The sequence below is a fragment of the Paramisgurnus dabryanus genome, chromosome 14 (assembly GCF_030506205.2).
Source record: "Paramisgurnus dabryanus chromosome 14, PD_genome_1.1, whole genome shotgun sequence".
NCBI lineage: Eukaryota > Metazoa > Chordata > Actinopteri > Cypriniformes > Cobitidae > Paramisgurnus > Paramisgurnus dabryanus.
In genome coordinates this window covers 31,340,531-31,363,386 of record NC_133350.1, presented here as the reverse complement: position 1 = coordinate 31,363,386, position 22,856 = coordinate 31,340,531, and the positions used below count along the sequence as shown (strand labels likewise).

The 22,856-nt window shown below is 37.7% G+C and overlaps 1 protein-coding gene across 4 annotated transcripts in view; it reads left to right on the top strand.

The window, feature by feature from the left end:
- rargb (retinoic acid receptor, gamma b) overlaps positions 1-21,962 on the top strand; it is a 105,199-nt gene extending 83,237 nt beyond the window's left edge. Inside the window, exons 1-8 of one of the 4 annotated variants that reach the window (XM_065242030.2) lie at positions 764-1,292; positions 10,320-10,465; positions 13,359-13,500; positions 14,037-14,200; positions 14,529-14,705; positions 14,805-15,009; positions 16,702-16,860; positions 19,484-21,962. In XM_065242030.2, coding sequence (XP_065098102.1) covers positions 1,148-1,292; positions 10,320-10,465; positions 13,359-13,500; positions 14,037-14,200; positions 14,529-14,705; positions 14,805-15,009; positions 16,702-16,860; positions 19,484-19,803 — 1,458 coding nt within the window. In that variant the 5' untranslated portion in view covers positions 764-1,147 and the 3' untranslated portion in view covers positions 19,804-21,962. Of the gene's footprint in view, positions 1-763; positions 1,293-10,316; positions 10,466-13,358; positions 13,501-14,036; positions 14,201-14,528; positions 14,706-14,804; positions 15,010-16,701; positions 16,861-19,483 lie in introns of those variants that run through there. The other 3 variants (XM_065242029.2, XM_073811762.1, XM_073811761.1) reach the window with 3 other exon arrangements.
- Positions 21,963-22,856: the final 894 nt, after the last annotated feature.

The window sequence follows — 22,856 nt, the reverse complement described above, 5'->3', positions numbered from 1 at the left end:
TTCAATTAAAACGTAAAAATATTATTTGACATAACAATTTTCACTCAACAAATCCCAAAGTGACGACTTGTTATTGTTAGCTCATTGACAAAATGTTAAATGCTCTCTCATTTGTAGGCTGCGTTGTCACTTTGAATAAAGGCTTTTGCTAAATGAAGTTGTAAATGTAGGTTTGGGAGGAGCCTAAACATTTAGTCCCGTCAATCACCCTGAGAGCCTATATAAGCGAGTCAGTCTCCACGCCTTCCCAGACGATTAATCCGGCATCCCTCCTCCTTCCCAATCTCCTTCTTCATTTTGTTCTTTCCTCTCTCCTCATAGTCTTACCACGGGGGGATTTGAACTTGGGGTTCGAGGACAGCAAGCCAAGTTTGTTTACCATTATTCACTAGATTGAATGTGCAGGCTAAATAGTGAAATAAAAAAAATAAAAAATTAGTGAGAAGTTAAATTCGTGTTTAATCTTTTATTTTTAATATTTCAGAAAGGTTAATATATATATAAAAAAAGATTTTCTCTGTGGTCTCAGCGTTTTGATTTATAATGCATAAAGCAAAAGGAAGATTTGTAGAGGAAGATTTGTATGTAAAGGTTTAAAATTGTTGACAGATTTGTCCTGAAATAATGAAAGTGAGGAGAATTTTTTATTGTCTTTCAGCCAACCACATGAGCTCCCGCCCTCTGCCCCGCCTCCTCTCTCTCTCTCTCTCGCCCCTCCCTTACCCTGTAATTCTTTTCCCCTCAGTAGTTGTGGTGACTCCATGAGAACAAATCCAGCGCAGATTGTTAAGCCACAGTGTGTTAGTCAACATCAAAGGTTTTGACAGTCAGGGTAGCTTTAATGAAACCAACATAATCAAAACATTATACCAAAAGAGAAGATTCATACTATAGCCTGTGGAGCTGGATAACTTTGCAAAGAGAAGAGAAAAGCCTTTGACCCCAGTGACAACTACACCTGAAGCAAAAGTCTGGAGTTCCTCTGCGAGATCTTCTACTGTGATTGGTAATAGTGACAGACTGCCGGGGAAACTTCAGACTGTTGTTGTTCATTTCTTGTACTTCATCTGGGCTTGGCAGACAGTGCACTGTAGAGCATCTGGGAGGAAGTTTGCTGGGTTTAAAGGTCTTGGTGGAGCTGGAGATTATGTTTGACTGTGTGGAGGCTCTCGGGGTTGGGGTTAGACCCCTCTTTGATGTGTCAGCTCAGAGTTCCTGCATGCTAAGGAAAGCAAAATCCTTCTTCCCTGGCCTAGAACCCTTCTCATGGAGCAACAGCACCAGCCTGCAGTGTAAGTCTACTGTCTATGAATATCTCTATAGGGGCATTCAGTGTCAAATCAAACAACTTCTCTATAGTAAGATACTAAACATATGTCACATGCATCATTTCTTATATTAGCTACAGATTAACCAAGTTTACTATTTGAACAATTAACATACCTGTTTCACAGACAATATATACAAAAGTAATCTAAAAAGTAAAACATAAAGTAAATAAAGGTCATATTACAAAAATAACACTGTAATCTTAAAATAAAACACCAAAATGAGTCAACTTAATGAAATAATATTGTTACAGACCAAAAAAGGTAGTGAGGCAAAGTTATGTCATGTTTTTGTTTTATTTACTGTGTGTATATCTAGTAAATAAACTATAATTGGACAGACTATTATAATGCATCAGTCCTTCCTTCTAACAATGCCACCTGTGCAAGGCCTGCTGCAGTCTGTAAAGATGCATGAAATACATTTCTCTAATTAAAGTTAAGCATTTATTGCACATTGGTGTATTTTTTGAAGTTAAGGTTATTTAGAGTAAATATTTTCCATCTATAAATTTTACTTAAGCATGGGTTCTCCATGTAATTTCACCCCAAAAACTATATAAAAACCTCTTTCCAAAAACATTTGAGATCCAAATGATACTGTATATGTGTTATTGGTCTTTGTTTCTTTACAACCTCTTCAGCAGTAAACTGTTTTGCCAAGGTTCATCTTGGGTAACACTGCTGATGTCCTGAAAATCTGACTGAGCATTTCGAGCTCTGAACTGAATTTGTGATTTTATCTAAGATATACCAGTTTACCTGTTAACACATTTAGCTGAATTGTTCTACTGATGATAACCGGTTAAGGATTCAATTTGAATTCAGCTGTTTGAGTTGGAAATTTCTCTATTTGGAAATATGAGGCCCTGTTTGATTTACTGTTTTAAATCATAAAAGAACATTATGTAAAAACAATCATGATATTTTTAATATTGACTGAGTATACTAAGATAATGTCAAAGATTGAAATCACTAAGTGAAATCAAACTTTGATGCTTTTAATCTCATCATTAGATTATGACTGTAGCCTAGTTTTCAAAGGCAGGATCACCTTTAGGTAAAAGTCAGCTGTTGGTAAACCAAACTCTTAAACCTGCTGTTCAAAGGTTTTCGCGATATTACCAGCAAGTAGTTGATGGACAAATTGTAAACAGTCTTCACCTCTGAAAGCCTGCATCATGGCTGTACGGGCGTGAATATTTAAAACAATATAAAGTCTCCATCAGGGCAGAGTCCTCAGTTGAGAGTTGAACCTCTCTCAGTACTAAAAGAGCAGTCACTGTCAATCTCCCTAAACTGCTATTCCATCTTTAATTATCATAGAAAAGAAATGGCCCACAGTGATGTATGAACAATTTTTCTTCTCTATTTTTAGCCGTAAATCAGTCCTATTTGATTTCCACACCGTCATCCCTCTCAACTGACATCTCAACATTAATACAAAAATTTTGGAAGAGCCCACGCACTTTGTGTTTTTAGTAGTTGGAGAACTTTATTTCTCACCCTGCCCCTGTTATTTTGCTCCAAATTGTAGGTGAAAATTATCATTTTGACCCTCCCCAATCAAAAAAGTATAAATAATCATCCAGGATATTTCATATTTTGTTTTAAAGGTATCCTTCTCTAGAACAAGAATCATTAAAAATAACACATTAGCCAAGGACCTCTGATTGAGTTGACCTTATACTTCATCAACAGTCATTTATTAAATCACTTTTTGTCAACTGGCACATGCTATTATGATACAGCATTTGCTTAAACATAGTGAAGATGTAGATCTAACATCCTTGATTCTTCGTGATGCTAATTGTAACACAACACAAGCTAGCCCAGCATAACAAAGACAAATGATATATAATATAATGTTTATACTAGTGGTGTGTCGTTCATGAACGATTCGTTCATTTTAAACGAATCTTTAATATGACTCGGGACTACCAAGTTGTCTCAGAGAGTGATTCGTTCATTTTGTGTTGACCGCGCATGCGCATTGCGCAACATATGGGCTCTGAATCTGAAACAGAAATGATTAGTTCATCGTTCTTTTGAGTCTCGAGTTCGGGACAGGTTCGAGTCTTTTGTTCTTCCTGTCAGTCCCATAGAGGCTACACTACCAGTACCGGAAAGAGAAATGATTAGTTCACCTTTCGAGTTCGGTCGGGTCCGAGTCTTTCGTTCTTCAATAAGATGGAACTTTTATTTTTCAAATAATGTTTTTGCACATATTTTGTATTTAATTTACTAAATATAAAACAATATAGGATACATTCAGACGCAATCAATAATACGAATCTAATGTTGTATTTAATGTGATATACCAGCGGTCACGTGACATAAGGACTCGGACCCTGCCGAACCCGATCTCAAGACTTGAATGAACTAATCATTTATCTTTCCGGTACTGACAGCATAGCCTCTATGAGGCTGACAGGAAGAACGAAAGACTCGAACTTGTCCCGAACTCGAGAGAATGATGAACTAATCATTTCTCTTTCCGGTCCTGTGCTGTATATCATACGGCACAGCCTGGCCGAAAACAGAGAGTCAGTAAGACAGTGACGAGTTGACAACTAACATCTGTAAGTTAGACACGAGAGGAGGCGTACAAATGTGATAAATATGGAGTTCCGTTTCTTATATTTTGGCTTTGGCTGCATTACCATGACTTGTACACGAGGACTGACTTGGAGTAAGCTAAAAAATCTCTTGTGTATGTTTCAGAGCTTGTGTCAAGAAATAATGAAATAAGGATTTTTATTTCTCATAACTTGTTAGAAATGTCATATTTGTTTGCATAAGTGGTTATTTTGGGGTAATTTGTGAAATTATAGGTAATCATGTTTTAAATGAACGAAAAGAACGAAATGACTCAAAAAAAGATTCGTTCATTTTGATGAACGAGATTCAAAGATCCGAATCAGAAAAATTATCCGAACTTCCCATCACTAGTTTATACTACAACTATAATAACTACAATGATTGCGTTTGTTTACACAAGAAAATTTCACATATTTAAAATAGTTGTTTATTAATATTATTATTAAAGGTGTAGATCTAACATCATAGATTCTTTGTGATGCAAATTGTAACACAACACAAGCTAACCTAGCATAACAAAGACAAACAATATATAATATAATGTTTATACTAGGGATGTCAAAATTAAGGCGTTAATAATGCATTAACGTAAATTAGTTTTAACAACACTCAACATGCGATTAATGCAACCCAAACTTTCTGACCCTATGCTTAGCAGGTATGCATATGGATGCAGTGATTTTGTTTGTAAACATATAACAATCTTTACTGGATTTTTTTCTTTGCCTACTCTTTTTCTTATAATAAACAAACATTTTCATAAAGCATCCATATTTGTTCAGGTCCATGTTGAAGAAAATATTAAAAACTTGAAAAGTGTCAAATTAAGGTAAATATAAATGTGTTCAAATGTTAAAATGTGTGATAAAGTTGCAATTAATCACGAGTTAACTCATGACAACCATACAATTAATCTAGATTAAATATTTTAATCGATTGACAGCCCTAGTTTATACCACATTTGATAATTTCATACCATTCAAGTGCCACACTTATGTTGTACTTTTAGGGGACAGGGGTTAGAATAGTGCTAGACTAAAACATTTTTAAAGCTAGTAACAAGTAAAGCACAAGTAATATTTTTAGTAAGGCGTGTTTATTAAAACTAGTTATAATTCATAATTAAACTAAGGCCTAATACTGGCTTAAGCTAATCCCTGTCCGGGAAACTGCCCCTTAATGCATTCTGAGAGCCAAAAGGGGCATTCAAGGTCAACATCAGTTCCAAAAGAGAGAAAGACTAGAAAGAGGAAGATAACAGATGGCGCTTTTCCATTGGATATGCCTCGAATCTTTACTAACAGCACCATTGCTAAATGCACAATTAGTTTACCCTTGAAACATTACATCAATATTGCTTTATGATGATGTCAAAGCAGTAGAGGCGTGCATCTTTAAAAATAAGTTTGTTTATGCCACCCACTCTGACGCAGCACTAAACTCTAAAATAAACCGAGCCAAAATAAATCAAGCTGCATCGTACCACACAATGGAAAAGTGCCAATAGACCAATTTTCAGTTTTCATGATGTGCAAAGAAACGACAGCTGACTTTAGAAACATGAATGACAGGAAAAAGCCCATCCAAATGTGTGCGACTCTAAGTGTCCGAGTAGATTTCATGTACCCCTGCTGGAATTTTCCCCTTTGCTAGCATTTTATTGCTAGACTGGGCTGCTTGAAAGAACATTGTAAATAACATTGGCCTATCCCACAATACATTCATTTACAATGGGCTGTTGTCTCCTCTCACCTTTTGTGAAGCAGCAACAGAGGCAGCAGCTGAAGACCCAAAGTCAAACCTCACTATCTAAACTTGAACTTGCATCAGTAATTCATTACTTTCAACATTTGCTGTACCGAGAAAGGCTACCTCGACTTTACTCTGGTTAGTTCTTTGGTTAGTGTGGGTTGACGAGTTTATTTTCTCTGTCAGATTACTAGATCTGTAATTCAGTTGCAATATAATCTGTAGACCTTCACATGGCTGAGACCTTCCAAGGTCAAGATGTTCTCATCTATATATAATATTAAATTCTTTCTTCCCCAATACATAATGTACTTCATTATTGACTCTTTAACCATTCATGTGCTTTGTTTGCTGAGTGCTTGATGTTTTGAGAGGCGTGTTTGCATGTGGCCTGATTTAGCCAACATGTTCACATGATCCTCATGCTGGGTTCTCATCAGTATGGGATGAATTCTTTGGTCAGGTTGGGGGGACTTTTACGAGCATCTGCAGCTTTGTGTGTGCACTGCATTTCTTGGTCTACTGGTTCGGTGGGGCACTGATGTTCAAGGAGGCTTGGGGGTGACCAAATGTTGACTCAACTTCGTCTGAAAAGGAAAAACAAAGGGTCAATTTAAGAGGTGCTATAAAGAAGAAAGGAAGCTTTGTACGCATACCGTTGAATGGAAGGGCCAATCCAAGTTTAACAACCTGCGTCTAAGAAAGACAGCTCCTGTTTCTTAAGTTTACCTTGAGCCGATCAGGACATGTGTTGGTCCATGTGTGAAGAGTTACAAGTTTAGGTTTATTTTTTTTTATTTTTTTATTAATGCAGTCAATTTCTGTTTAGTTCATCATTTATTATGTTTTGTTTGTGTGTTTTTTCTGTACATTTTGTTAAACAGACAAACGTTGGATATTGTTTTTCTTGGCAAATGTATGGCCGTACACATGAAGGGTGTGTATATGTGTGTGCTGTTTGCATGAATGGTTGTCTCTCTGCATATTTTCAGCAAATAAAAAGTCCACAAAATGCTAAATATTATTATATATATTTTACACTTATTTACTGCATTTTTTTTAAGTAGAAACTAAAGGAAATCTTCTATGATGTTAGCATAGCCAGTATTAAAACATTATTTGTTTTAACAACATGTGGCCCAAAACTTGTAAGAAGTTGTTTTTCTAAATAATTAAATTATTTAAACTTCTCGTTTCACAATACCAAGTATGGCAAGTTTGGACTTGCGTTCTCTGAAGTTATTAAAGATGGTTGAAAGTCAAAGGTATTGAAAATGACAATACTGAACATTGCTAGGTGGACAATGCATCACTCAATAAGGCTGCTGTGACGTCAAAAGTCCCTCCTTGAAGTAAAAAGAACCAATCATTATTTAGTAAAGACTCTGTACAGGGTTATCTGAGGTGTTGACAACCTGTGCACATGCGCAGTATAGATAAAACAACTTTGAATAAAGGAGCTTTTAGCGCATATTGTGCTTAAGAAACAAAAGTTATGGCAGAGTTGATGTTTGGTTGTTGGTCAGAAATATGTTGTTTAATCGTGATTTTTAAAGATATCTCTCTTTCCCCATTCCAGTATAGGACTTTAGTCTCGCATGACTAAAGTAACTGCCCGGAGGCATGGCAAACACGAACGCCTACTGGTGCGACTTCCCTAAAGGGACTTTGACGCAGTCCAGTTATACTGCATATGGAACAGCAGTGTTTTGTTCATCATTTGCATAAATTTGAACATTGTCGTGTAGCTGGCCACTTCCTGTCACCAATGGTCACTGTCGCTTGTGACGTCAGCAAGCCTCCATTGAAATGAACGAGATCGTCTCAGTCTGCCGTTGCTGGTCGCTGACAGTGTGCAAACATGATGTGGTGCTTCTCCACCGAGTGACAAAAGAAGCTCTGGTCACCGCAATGTCAAAGTCAGGTTTATTGTCGTCTTTATCACACTGCAGGCCAGTCGAGAATGATGTTCCTAAAGCTTACTGAAAGGTGCAGATTAAATCTGTATTTCAGTCAAGCCTTTCATGTCCCACCCAGCATATCCGAGAGTATTTGTCGTGCTAATGAAAACCTGCTTTACCTTTTAATGTGTTTGTTGTGTAAACAGGCCTGTCCTGAACTGCAGAACTGTGGGCTGAGACTCTAGAAAAAGCTGAAATGAAACAATCTGTTGACCTGAAGGGCTGTTGGATTAGCTGTATTGTTACTGGAAGTCAATGAAAATAGAATATTAGGCTTATTTTTGTGAGATACAATTCAGAATTTGTCTACCAAACCATACCTTATTTATTTATTTGCTGAACTGTCCACGTGCACCTTCATGTACTCTCTAGGAGTAAGAAAATAGAAAGAGAAAGAAATAGCTTTCTATCTTTCTCCATCTTAACGTCTGTCACTTAATTCTTTGTTAGCACCAGTTTTCCACTCCCCGAAACACAAAAGGAGCTGTTTCAGCACCTCTCTGTTACTCAAGCAATGCTGCCTATAAATACACAAAGCCAATTCAGAATAGGGTTACTACATAAACACAGTGATCAGGTTGCGTTCGGGAAAGCCCTGCAAGCTGAGACAGACACCCACCCACTCGTCCATCAACCTCAACACTGTGTCTCAAAGAAGATCAAGTGCGTAGCAGCATTCCACAGACCCGAAATCTTGACATGCATTAAAGATTACACATTAACCATTTGCTTTTATATGAAGCTACAGCGCATTCATATAGCTGTGGTAGCAGCCAGACAGCAGTGGAAATAAAAAACAAAGTATAAATATTCTCATATAAATGAGAGCAATTGGTTTTGATGTGAACTTGGACAGAGATGATCAATGTCAGAAAGGTAACTTTATTTTTATGTGCCATATCTCGCTTGAAATTTATTTCATTTTCACCTTGATCATTGCATTTTTAAACAGTGGTCATTTTCAATGTTCTCATTGGTTGAAGCATTAACTCAAATAATTTTTCTTACAGTCTCTGTTTTTTGAGGTTTTAGTCTGATGGACATGAAAAGGCGTAATTAATATTTCATCACTCAATGATTGACATCAATGTACACAAGAAATGTTTGTTGTTGGAAGAGTTTTACAAAAAAAACCTCTTCGCCCACTGAACAGGCTACAGTGTATCTCTCTTAGCACTTTAAAAGTTACCTTTTGTAGGCCCATACTAAAAAACACAAACTTATCACCTATTACAATCTCCAAACTATTGATTATTCCTCAAATTCTGTATCTTCGTCTGATCCAGCCTCAAACATAAGGTCTGTTTACACACACACAGAGCTACTGAATGAGCTGCTCTGTGAAACAGCCAATCAGAGCAGAGCTCAACATTATTATTCATGACTCTTTCAAATAAGGTAATAATAGACCTTTCATTCTAATGGCAAATCCTAGGGTTGTAAATGGACATTTAAAAACATTTCTGGATAATTTTTGCACTTAATAAAGTCGCATACCTTCAGATATCAGAGAACAATTTAACAGATTATTTACATCCATTCTTTGGCACCTTTAAAAAGCCATGTCAAAGCAAAAGTTAAAAGTGATCAAAAATCTGCCTCTCTCTCTCACACTCTTTATTTGTCCTTATTCAGATTTTATGAGATTTCTTCTCTATACCTTTATCCATTCTTGGAAGTCATTTCATTTTGGTTCAACGCTGTTCATGGGGTGAGAGAAGAAGAGAGAATACGAGACACATTTGAGTTATTTGCTCCTTTCAGTGGGAGGGGTTGAAGGCCTCTGCATGTTGGCCGTAAAATCTGGCCTTCCGAAGACCCTGGTTTAACTGTCTCTCGCTCTCATTTTTTACAAGTCCAAAGTGAGGGGACAGCTGATGCTGCTGTGAATGGCTTCCCAAGGTGACTCTGTGCTAATAAAGTGATAATAAAGCAGATCTTAGGCTTCGGTCACACCACAGACAGGGTTTACAGGTCAGCTTACGAGCCTGGACCTCCAGTAAAAAGCCAATAATCCAGGACTGAGATATTTAGGTTCCAGGAAACAAGAGTGTCTGGAGATGAATGTTGAACCAAGTAAAAGCAGAGGTTGGAACATGAAGCTGTTTCACACAGTGGTGTTTAATTTGGATAAGAAGTGTTATGTTATATGTCTACGTCTGTATGGCAGGTGTCCAGAATGTTGTAAATACACTACAGTAGCATTAGGGTGTTTTACAACAAGTAGAGCCAAGAAACACACGATGAGGTGTCAAAACACTGAATGTTATCAATTCATTCAACTGCTCTGTAGTTTATCTCCTCTAGGTCGATGTTGAATGAGTGTGTTATATAAAATAGACATCTAACCTGAACCTTTTAGTGGGATTAGTGGGGTGAAATGAAGAGGAGAGTGGACTTGGTAATTTGAAGGATCTGGAGAGATCCGGTATGGAGGAATGGTCTCTGATCTCATGTCAGGTGTTCCCCAAACTCATCAGACATAAAATAAGAAGAGGCAGAACTTTTATCTTGGTAGAAGGCAACTATAAAAAGTATTGAATTAAAGGGTGCCATATTTCATAATGAGATTTTTTTACGAAATTTTTAGTTCCTGTCCTTTAGTGAGTTACATTTTTCACCCCCCCTCTCTCTCTCTCTCTCTCTCTCTCAATTTCATTCTGTTTTTGTTTTGCAGCAGTGGAGACGCAGAGCACAAGCTCAGAGGAGATGGTGCCCAGTTCTCCCTCACCACCACCACCTCCTCGTGTCTATAAACCCTGCTTTGTGTGTCAAGACAAATCTTCTGGGTATCATTATGGAGTCAGCTCTTGTGAGGGATGCAAGGTACACACACACACATTTTTATGCATTTGGTTATACTTTACAATGCATGCACTTTAAGTGTACTTACAATGAACTTACCCAACAAACACTGATAACTACTCAAGCACTTAATATGGGTTGGGTCCAATGATCTACATATAAGACTGGATTTGGCATTTAATGTAACAGCAAAAAGTGAAGCCACCACAGAGTTGGAGCGGCCACTTTGGTATTCCCAACTGGCAGAGGGCGTCATTGACTTCAAAATCCTCTTAATTCACCCGGTTTACAGCATATCAGTCAAATAAGATTCATTTTTAAGATATGTGTGCGTACATTAATTGTTACTTCTGATGTTTAATGGGGCAAGAAAAGAGATTTATAGTTTCTACGTTAAGGTGAGTGTGTCTGCTGCATTCTGTTATAATGACAAAGGTGTTAATAAAGTTGACATTAAGATCATACACGATCAGCGTTATTTTTCTGAATAAGTGGTCAAGTAAAGAAGACTTATATTCTATGGCTTCTTATAAGCATGGTAGTTTGCATCGAAATTGGGGTTTTTATATTGTTAAATTAAATGTTAGTTTAACCATGGTTAAAAAACTTTATCAACTGTTTCAAAATACATGCCATGAACATCATAACATATTTTACTGTACAAACAAAAACAATACTGTATAACATAACATTACAAAACCAGCAAATTATTGCATGCACATACAGTCCTTATAGCATTTATTAAGATTTCCGAATGAGCACGTTTGTCATTAATAATTAATATGCTGTGCTTTGTCTGCTGATCTGATACTGTAATAAAGATGAATGTATTGTAACACACTTTTTAAAAGGTTAAATAATAAATAACTATGTAAATAAATAACTATGTACATGCTAAGGACGTTTGCGTTGTAATAACGTATGGGAGACATTAAATATATTAAAACAAGCACTGGTGAAGTAGTGTTTTATCATTGAAATCTGATATCATCCTATTAATTTAATAGAAGGTTTGTGCTTACCAATATGGCAGCAAGGTGGCTTTAAAATGGTGACATCATGTGCAATCCAGTCATTTATATTGATCTATACCAGGGGTGGCAAACGTCGGTCCTGGGGCACGTTCAATCTCACACCAGTGCGCAAAGTTTTGCTACGGTTTCCGGGTTGAACGACATGTTTCCTTGAAACGGTGTGCAACGGAATGCAACAGGTTTTAGAAGCGTTTTCTCTTGTTTGGTGGGTGTGTCAGAAATGTCGGCCCAATCAGCGGCAAGATGTATAAAACCACGCGATAGTAAAGAGACAGCTCTCTCAATGGGTTCAAGTTGGAATGTTGTCTTTCATTCTGGATGGCAAGGTCAGTGACTGTAACATCGAGGGTATTTTACAGTATTAAACACACATTTATAACGATTTCATCAGGCTTCAGAAACATTAAAAAAGAACACAAAGAATGGCCTCTCAGCTACCGTAGTTGCTACTCTTGCGTCATCACAAAAGGGTGTTCAATGCATCACCGTTTCAGTTTAATAAACGTTGTGCAACGTTTTGTCGGGGCTGAACGCAGCCCTGGAGAGCCGCAGGTCCAGAAACACTTCCTGTTACAGTTTGTGACAGTATTTTTTTTATTTCACATATATCATTATCTTTAAGATGTTTGTTCAACTTCAGTTAATTCAGGTTTATATGTTCTGTTGGTTTATTTTATCCCAACATTTATCTAGTGTTAAAAAACGGAAACAGGAAGTGCTTCTGGACCAGTGTTGTTTACATGTTTTGAAATGGTCTATAGACATTGCTAATATGTCGTCATCATGACGTATTCCCAGTGGTGAACGCAAAGCATTTTTGGGAAACCGCGGCACAAACGTACAGGCGCCAGACTTCTTTGAATGGAGGGAAGGACGCAGTGTTCAAAATGCCATCTACTTTCTGTGTTATAAACTGGAATACAGTAGTCGTTCTCATGATAAGTGCCATAAAGTTTTAGAACGGAAAATCCTTTAATCGTTTTCAAACGTGGAAAAATATTAGTGTTTCAGAGGTGACAAAAAGGCGACGAATGGCATGGATAGCAGCAGTAAGGAGACCCAAGATAAAATAAGTTTTATTAAGAAATGCATAGAACCAGTTTATTTGTAGTGCACTGACAACAACTATAATTATTTAATAATTAAATTAATAAAAAGACTGAGATATGTTTGGTAATTGTACCTGAACGAATTTGAAATTAATTTGGTATATTTCATATCAATATATTTGTTTCCCTTAACATTTTAATTAACACTAACTTTATTCTCATCTTAATTATAAAAATGTATTTCTGTATAAAATAATATTACCAATTAAAACACATTTGAGAGAGAGAGAGAGAGAGAGAAGAGAGAGAGAGAGAGAGAGAGATAGAGAGAGTTTTCAGTTTGACAAAAGCACAATGTTGTGTTGAGTGTACAAATATATGTAAACACTTTGCAGTTTGAATGATGTCCTATGAACAAAATGACGGGGTATGTTTTCATGTTTCCTGTTCGATCGCGCCCCTGCCTCTCTCTCTCTCTCTCTCTCTCTCTCTCACACACACACATATCTCGTCTTTACATTAGGATTTAGTTTTAGGTGGTATGGTCTGAACAATGTTTTCTTTAGCCTGCTGCATTTTGTAGGTTTATATTCTGTTTCCCATGTAATTTTTCATTTTTTCATGCCAGAACACTAGCCTGCTATGCCAGTCCATGTAAACGGGCCAAACATACCCATAATTCTTTGCGTTCTGATGACGTTGCCGCCCAGTTTGTCACGTGTCTTAGCGATGTCTATAGTTACAGTCTAGTATATTTAATTATAGCAATGAAATTATTTTTATATTTTTAATGTGAATCATAAGTTTATCATGCTCTTTCTTCTTTTGTAGGGTTTCTTCCGTCGCAGTATTCAGAAAAACATGGTGTACACGTGCCACAGAGACAAAAACTGCCAGATCAACAAGGTGACTCGAAACCGATGCCAGTATTGCCGGCTGCAGAAGTGTTTTGAAGTTGGCATGTCTAAAGAAGGTAATCTGTTCACAAATGTTTCACTTTAGACAGCCAATCATTTCTTGATTTAATGTGAGATTGAATAAGCAAGTTTGTGACCCTTAATAACTGTAATAATAGTAATAAAAATGTAATAATAGTGTCCTATCTGTGTTGTTCAGAATACGTGAAGAAATTTAGATTAAATTAAATTCTTGGTCTTGATGTGTTAAAAATGCCTTGGTATTGAATTGAAAAGTCAATGCACCAATTAAAATATTTAAAAATCATATATTTTTATAAATATATTTGCACCATATTGTTATTTTTAAAGTATAAAAATTGCATTGCACACTGTATTGACTGATTGCATGTTTGAGAGGACTGTCATTAGACTTCTAGTTTGACAAATTAGAATGATAAAGACTTAGGATATATGATTTTTGAATTAAAAATGTCCTCTCACATGGAAATTGATCATAGTTAGGGCTACCTCTGATCTAAAACTGTAGTTTTAACAGTGAGACTATTTGCATAAATGATTTAACTTTAAGATTTGTTGTTTGTTTTTCCAGCAGTGCGGAACGACAGGAATAAGAAAAAGACTGTCATAAAAGAGGAGGTGCTTCTACCGGAGAGCTACGAGCTGAGCGGGGAACTCGAGGAGCTGGTCAATAAAGTCAGCAAAGCACACAGGGAAACTTTCCCTTCGCTCTGTCAGCTCGGAAAATACACAACTGTGAGTCCTAAACGCTTAAGCATTTATATTCATAAACCTCCCTTTGTCTGTTAAAATGAAATCTGCCAATAAACCACAAGAAATCAGGAATCAGACATCCACACACATCACGTAACCGTCATTTCCTACCTAAACACACATTTAGACTTTCAGCCAGAGTCTTATTTTGTGAGCATTTCCTTTCTTTAATAATTTAGAAATGTATGTGACTATATGTCAGCAAATCTAAACACACAAAAGCAGAGTCATCTTATTGTGTGCTACCACCTTTAATAAAATTGTTATCATCCGGTATGAAGAAATAATTGATTTTTTTTTTTCGCTTTAGAATTCCAGTTCGGATCACAGGGTTCAGCTGGATCTTGGACTGTGGGATAAGTTTAGTGAACTCTCCACCAAGTGCATTATAAAGATTGTGGAGTTTGCAAAGCGTGTGCCTGGTTTCACCTCTCTCACCATTGCAGACCAAATTACATTGCTGAAGTCCGCCTGCCTTGATATACTGGTAAATGCGGCCGGAAAAAGATCACCGAACTAAGCTACGTTTGAATGTCTCATTTAAAAAAGCAATAAAAAGTCTAAGTTAACATTCCCTTCATTGCAGATGCTGAGGATTTGCACCCGCTACACTCCCGAGCAGGACACCATGACCTTCTCGGATGGCCTGACTCTCAACAGAACACAGATGCACAATGCTGGTTTTGGCCCACTCACTGATCTGGTGTTTGCTTTCGCTGGTCAGCTTCTGCCTCTGGAGATGGATGATACAGAGACTGGACTCCTTAGTGCCATCTGCCTCATCTGTGGAGGTACTGCTGTCTCTCATTGATGCATTTAGCTTTTAAAGGTGCGTTTTGTAATTGTGTCTCTCTTGACAGAAATGCAATATAATATATATAACTTTTGTACAAAGACCTTACAAATCAACAGTATTGTTTTAATTACCTTAAAGGAGACATATCATGCTAAATCCACTTTCTTAGCTCTTAAATGCATTTTGTTGTATATTTGTAGTGTTTAGAAGTACATAAAAGTTTAAATTAGTCTCTTCAGGTGCTTTGTTGATATCTTTATATTCTGTTTTGGTCATTTTTTTCAACCTGTTCTGATTTTTCTATTATCTATTACGTTTTTTGAACAATTACGTCACAGTATTTGCAGCGGAACTGCTAAATAAGGATATCGACTCCCAGCCCAACACTACGAGCAATCCGCCATTTTCAATTCCTCGCTGCGATATTGTAGTCCAAGCTCAAGGATGCATAAGTTACGAGAGAGTAAATCAAAATGTTCGGTTGTTGAACCTGTGCCTGGTTAAGTTTTATTTTTCACGGAAATGTCATTTTATTGTGCGCAAAGCACTTCAAGGATAACTATTTCACCAACCTCCACCAGTATAAAGTAGGATTTGCCGATAGACTTCGTCTGATTGAGGGGTCAATTACTTCTATCTTTGGAGACAATGAGCAGAGCACTTCGGTAAGCTGTAAATAACTTTAAAAACAGTAAAGTACACGGTGGTCATGGTTTAGCAGTGCTGTTTCTCAATCCGAAGGCTGCAGCCTGCGGATGTCGCGCATGTGGTCATCAACCCGGGATTAAGTTATAGCATATTACAACAACTTACAATTAACTAAGAATGATAGTCAACTTTATAATTGTTAATATTCTGAAATAAGACAGCCTTGATGACGTATGCAGCCTAGAAATGCGACCTCCAGAGGCTGCAGGTTTTGGTTTGACAAACGGCATTAACACACCATTGCGATACCTCCATATGAAGACGTTGTTCTGCAGGTTCGTCGTCTTCATTTTCATCTCGCTCCGTTTCCGACTATGGCGCGAACATATAAGGCTGAATGGACAAGTCTTCCGTTTTTGACATTTTGTGAATAACGAGTGAATAAAAAGTTTCTGTGCCGCTAGATAATCGTATCTCTGCTATAAAACTACAAAAATGGCCGAACGGGGTGGAGTTTAACCGAGTGTCACCTCTGCAACCTGGAGAGGGGGCAGGGTATGACATGCATTTAAAAAGACAGTACCAAAACGAGTTGCTCTCAGATGCACATCAGAAAAGGGGTAGAAAGGGGGCCTGTGGGGCTATAATAATGAGGAATTCAGACCCAAGCATTGCAGTTTCGCTTTATATAGACCACAAATAGACGATTTATATGTAAAAAGGAAAGATTTAAAAGCATGATATGTCTGCTTTAAAGGGGTAAATTACTTTTTTCATGTTTAAGTGCTATAATCGGGTCCAAAGTGCTTCTATCAATTTAGAAAACATGAAAAAAAAACAGTAACTTAGTTTGGTAAACCATTCTCTGCAAGCATGTAAAATCTACACAGTGCACCTTTAAAAGCAACGTTTTTTTGTGTGTGTTTTTTTAGTTTTGCTATGTTTGTTTTGCTTCTCAAACATGTTGACAATGCATGGTTGGTTTATTTCATTTGATATTGGCTAATGATGTGTATTATGTGATTGGCTGGATGAGTAGACCGCATGGACCTGGAGGAACCTCACAGAGTTGACCAGCTGCAGGAGCCTCTGCTAGAGGCGTTAAAGATCTACGCTCGCCGTCGACGCCCTAACAAGCCTCACATGTTCCCACGAATGCTGATGAAGGTCACGGACCTACGAGGGATCAGCACTAAAGGTATGAGAGGGCACACACTCACTAAATATTAATGCCATCAGCTGTGAAATGTAAATTTTAAAATATTTCACTGAAGTTAATCTATACAACAAGCTGGGATGTGGGCAATTTGGTATCACCAATTCTGTCACGACTGGGATGCAGGAGTGAGGAAGTTAGGACGCAAGTGCAGGGTTCACCATGAAATAAATAACATTTATTAACAGAACGAAAATAAAACAACGGGCAGGTAACACAGGAACATCCAACAATAGAATCAGGAACAGACATGAATGTAGTGACAATGACAATGATCCGGCGACAGGTGAGAAACAGACAGCAGTATAAATACACAACACTTAACAGGGAACAGGTGTGATGAATCAGTCCGTGAATTGTCCAGGTGACGTAATCGGAGACACAAACAAAACATGACACGGATCACCGTGACATGACCCCTCCCTCTACGAGTGGCTACCAGACACTCACATAAACAAAACAAACACAAAAGTCTGGTAGCGAGAGTCCAAGGGAGGGGTGGAGGGCTTGGGGACCCTGGCGAAGCCGGCAGCCGCCGGGATGAGACCAACAGGAACGGTAGGCCGGACTGCGCCAGGAGAACCGGAGCGATCGCTCCGAGAACCGAGGCAGACGAATTACCCCCCTCCTGGGAATCGCCGACGATCAGCTGCCCCCGGAAGTCATCTTCCATCCCCTCGCGGAAACGGAGACCCTCTCTCGGTAGCCACCCCGGGGAAATGATCGGGCGAGTCCGTTCCGGATCCCCCTGCGAGCAGGATGGTGGTCCTCCGAGGGACCGTCGACGACGACTCAACCGTTGGGGGACCGCCTGGGCCGATCCTCCTCCCGCATGCTCGCAGGAGGGAGCGATCGCTCACGGTGGTCCCCAAGAGACATCGGGGCTGATGGAGAATGAACCCCGATGTCACTACTCCCCCTCGACGAAACTCCTGGGGGAGCCGCCCTCCGTGAACCCGCTGGGTCCAGTCTGGCCGGATCATTCTGTCACGACTGGGATGCAGGAGTGAGGAAGTTAGGACGCAAGTGCAGGGTTCACCATGAAATAAATAACATTTATTAACAGAACGAAAATAAAACAACGGGCAGGTAACACAGGAACATCCAACAGAAGAAACAGGAACAGACATGAATGTAGTGACAATGACAATGATCCGGCGACAGGTGAGAAACAGACAGCAGTATAAATACACAACACTTAACAGGGAACAGGTGTGATGAATCAGTCCGTGAATTGTCCAGGTGACGTAATCGGAGACACAAACAAAACATGACACGGATCACCGTGACAAATTCACCTAACCTGCATGTTTTTGGACTTTGGGAGTAAAAAAGCGATCCTTTATTTATTTTACATCAGCTCTCACACAGTGTTGTAAACAGAGAATGTGCGCATTAAGCTATCTATTCAATAAAATTCAATTTTATTTATATAGTGCTTTTTAGATTTTTTTATTGTTCCAAAGTAGCTTTACGTTAATAAAAACCAGAGAAAGCTCAGAAAAAAATAAGAGGACAACAAAAGTAGCAAAGTACACAGGCTAGGATTAGATTGTACGAGTAAACGAAGTAATATTGTAACATATAGAAGTAAGTTCTAAGTTAAGCCAATGTCAGCTGACTCCCAAGGGGTTGAAAAAAATACGAAAGGAGAAAAAACTAAGTAGAAAAAACCCTTAAAGGGCACATATCACGAAAATCTGTCTTTTTCCATGTTTAAGTACTATAATTGGCTCCCCGGTGCTTCTAATAACCTAGAAAATGAGAAAAAGATCAACCCAGTAACTTAGATTTGATAAACTATTCTCTATAGGCATGTGAAAAAATAGCTAATAGAAGTTTGGCTCCCCTTGTGATGTCAGAAGGGGATAATACCGCCCCTTAATCTGCACTATCCAACCACAACACTGCCATTTAGTGCAGAGTTTAGTGGAAATGCTCATTTGCATTTAAAGGAACACACACAAAAACAGCACATTTTTGCTCACACCTACAAAGTGTACATTTTAACATGCTAAATTAAATTATCTATATGATATTTTGAGTTAGAACGTCATATATGTACTCTGTGGACACCAAAGATTTATTGGACATCTTTAAAAGTCTTGTGAAATGTCCCCTTTAAGAGAGACAGACATAGCTGATCCTAAATTATATATACTATAGATCAGGGGTGTCAAACTCAATTCCTGGAGGGCCGGTGTCCCTGCAGGGTTTAGATCCAGCCCTAATCAAAAACACCTGATGGGTTTAATCAAGGTCTTCAGGATTACTAGAAACTTCCAAACAGGTGTGTTGGAGCTGGTTGGAGCTAAACTCTGTAGGACACCGGCCCTCCAGGAACTGAGTTTGACACCCCTGCTATAGATTGATCCTTTAGCCTCTACGTCAGGATTATCTAGCTGAAGGCAATACAAAGGGAAACTGGAGCCAGACAGTACAAATCTCAGCATAGAGTTTGCGACCTAAGGTACACAAATGTCATGTTGTTGTATAGTACTGGCTTCAATTAAAATTGTATTGCATACCTGCTGCCACTGCCAGGCAAAATGACGACATTACAATGTGGAATACAGTATCTTTACCATATTTGTGTCTTTTTAAGGTGCTGAGCGAGCCATCACACTGAAGATGGAGATACCAGGCCCTATGCCCCCTCTGATACGAGAGATGCTGGAGAACCCCGAGATCTTTGAGGAGAGCCCTGATTCTGGAGAAAGTGGCGCTGCTGCCCCCCTGCCTCCCCGTGACATTCAGGACATCAAACATGAGAGGGATGAGGTTTCTGTTCTGGACGATGAAGAAGATGAGGAGGAAGGGTGTACAGAGAAGGGGAATGAGAAAGGAGGGGACAGTGAGGATGAAGAATGGGATCTTTTGCAGATGGGTGGAACCAGAAAAAGTGTGACAGGAAGAGCTCAGTGATTCACCACAAGAGGACTACGCATGTTGGTTAGATAGATCAGCGGATGACATATTTGCTGTCCTTATCAGCCAATACGAACTGACTTTACATCCTTCAATTAAACAAACGACACACCAATTGATCCCATAATGACTTAACATAGTTGAAAAATGCACATCTTTGCACAAAGTGTACTTTTGCTCTACTTTCCAAAAGCAATAAAAATGACAAAATATAAACTGAGAACATATCAACACCATTATTACAAATGGTGTTCCTTTAAGATGCACTAAAATCTTTGACCATGTACTGAAGATGGAGATTGGAGAAATAATGGAGCAAAGAAGGTGATAAAGACAAAGCCATATTGAAATGATGTATCTAAGCTCTTTTTTTTAAACATTTGCTTAAAATTAATATCTGGAGATGCCAAATACTTGAGAATTCATTCATAAAGCCTTGTTCTGTAAGGGAAACATTTTTTAACAACTGTGTGGATTATAAATACACAATGAATGAGACATTACCAAAAGGCAACTACAAAATGAATGATCGACCCTTTTCTGGACTGACATTACATTGCTCTTGATGTTGAATTCTCGTCTGGCTGTTTTACTAAAGCAGTTTTATATTATTATTACTTTTTGCATATTGTGCTACTTTATGTTTTTTTATGGTGTGGCTTTATGTTTTTTATTGATGTGCCTTTTTACCAAACACTTTTGCATAAATTAACTGTCCAACAGCAACCCTTTTGGCAATTTGAATTTAACACTTTAACCAAGATTCTGGTACATTGGGGCATTAGAAGCTTTTATATTTCAGTGTTTATACAAAATTCATAATGTTAGCTCATCAGAATATATGCTTTATTACACTTTTACTCAGGGCAGATCAAGGACCAAAACAATTTCAGCATGCACTATTCACATATACATTGTTTTTAGCTACACATTGTTAGGCAAATGAAAGCATAAAGAAGATGAAAGGCTGAAATGGAATACTTGACTCTGGGATCTGATGGAAAAGTTAGGTAATAAAAGTAATGATACACTTATTATTATTATTACTTTTATTATTATTATTAGAATAAAAGCACTCTAAAGTCACGGATATAAGGGGCCAAGCATCTCAATAGAAATAAAAGCAATGTACATCCTTGAATGACAAAAACATAGTGTTAACAAAACAATCAAATTTATAATAAGCTCATATTTGCTCCATTTATATTTAAATTGGAATATAAAGACAGCGCAGAAAGATTACGATTTAGGGGTTTAAGGCTTTTTGTATGTATTCTTGTTTGATTTTTCTGAAACTGTATATTGGTTCTTTTTATTTTGTGTCACTGCAAACATCAAAAAGGTATCTCAGTTATTTTTTACAACCTTGTCCATCTGAAAATACAAACATTCATGTCATAGGCAAACTACTCTTCTATTTATTGCTTATTTAAAATAAGAATAGAAGAAAATACCTCCTATGTGGTCAGACAATATCTAGATGTAGTGAATGACAAAATATTTTTCATTGGTTTATAAGTTGTAGCAAAAATAAATGCATGATTATAGCATTGTGTGGTGGATGAATCTGTATTTATTTAAATTTCATATTTTTAAACTCGTCATTGTCAATAGGATAGTTTTCAGAACCAGGGTGTCTGTTATCAGTCTTTGTAATAAAAACCCTATCCTATGAATTACAGACTGGTTTGAAATCAACAATTTACTTCAAAAATATTTGAAAAGATGGATAGTTGGAAAGAAATGGGATATGCAAGTATTTTCCCAATAAAAATTTAGACCATACCATATTACAAAGACTGCTCTCATCAGAGTTACAAATTACTTGCTATGGTCCAATGGTGCCTGATTCTGTCACTCGACCTTGTGCCGCCTTTAATATTATCAATCACAGCTAAAAAATGACAATGTCAATAGTGAAACTGCAGTGGAATGGCTTAAATGATATTTAATGGTTGTTTGTAGCTGTAAACAGAGATGAGTTTAGTACAGAGTGCCACAGGGCTCAGTACTAGGACCTTTACTTTTACTCTGTGCATGCTTCTAGGAGCCATCATTAAGAGACGTGTAGTTATTTTTTCACTTTTACTATTTTCACTAAGCATCATACTCAGTTCTGTTCTCTTTGAGACTTGACCTAGACTTTACTAAACTGATTGGATGCATAGTTGATGTTAAATGGATGACTAGCAACTTCCTATTATTAAACTTGGATGATATTGAAATTAATTACTGTACTACTCTCTAATGATGAATGATCTCACGGCTAGGAATCTGGGTGTCCTATTTTAATAGCATTAGTAATTTAAAAGCCACATTTTCAACATTATTAAAACAATGTTTTGCTTCCTATCACTCACTTGACACTGTTCAGTCTAGACTTGACGCATCTGTCATAACTGACCCCAGTGGGATATTTTCTCTGGAGCTCTCAACAGCAACAATATTCCCTCTTACTAAAAGATTAAATTACGGTTAACAGGTTTTTAAAACTCAGAATAAATCTTTTTAATTATATATTTAATTCAAATTTTTTTTTACTGAGCACTATTTGTGTACTTACTGTTTACAGCGCACAGCAAGCTTCAGATTTTGTTAGCTAGCGAAGAATCTGTAATTAACTCGTTCCTTACTTGTCACCATGCAAAGGTTTTTAATACCTCTTAGAAAACCTGAGGCAATGCCTGATAACATAGCGATTACCTCTTCGCAAAGCCTGTGTGATGCTGTACCTGTGCTAAGTTCTCCAAGCACCACTGAACATATAGCTAGTGTACAGTCTGCATAGATCAAATGGGTAGATGATGTTAGTCATGAGCTGAATGATACTGTACCGACCAGAGATGTATAAAGTACTAGGGACCCAGACTTGAGTAAAAGTACAAGTGCTCTATCAAAAAAGTGACTTGAGTAGAAGTTGAAGTGCTCTTTAAGCACAGCACTTAAGTGGAAGTACTAAAGTATTAAACATGTTTTGTACTTAAGTACTGCAAGTAGTTTGTTTTAAAATATACTACTCAAGTACTGAAAGTAAAAGTACAAGTATTGTG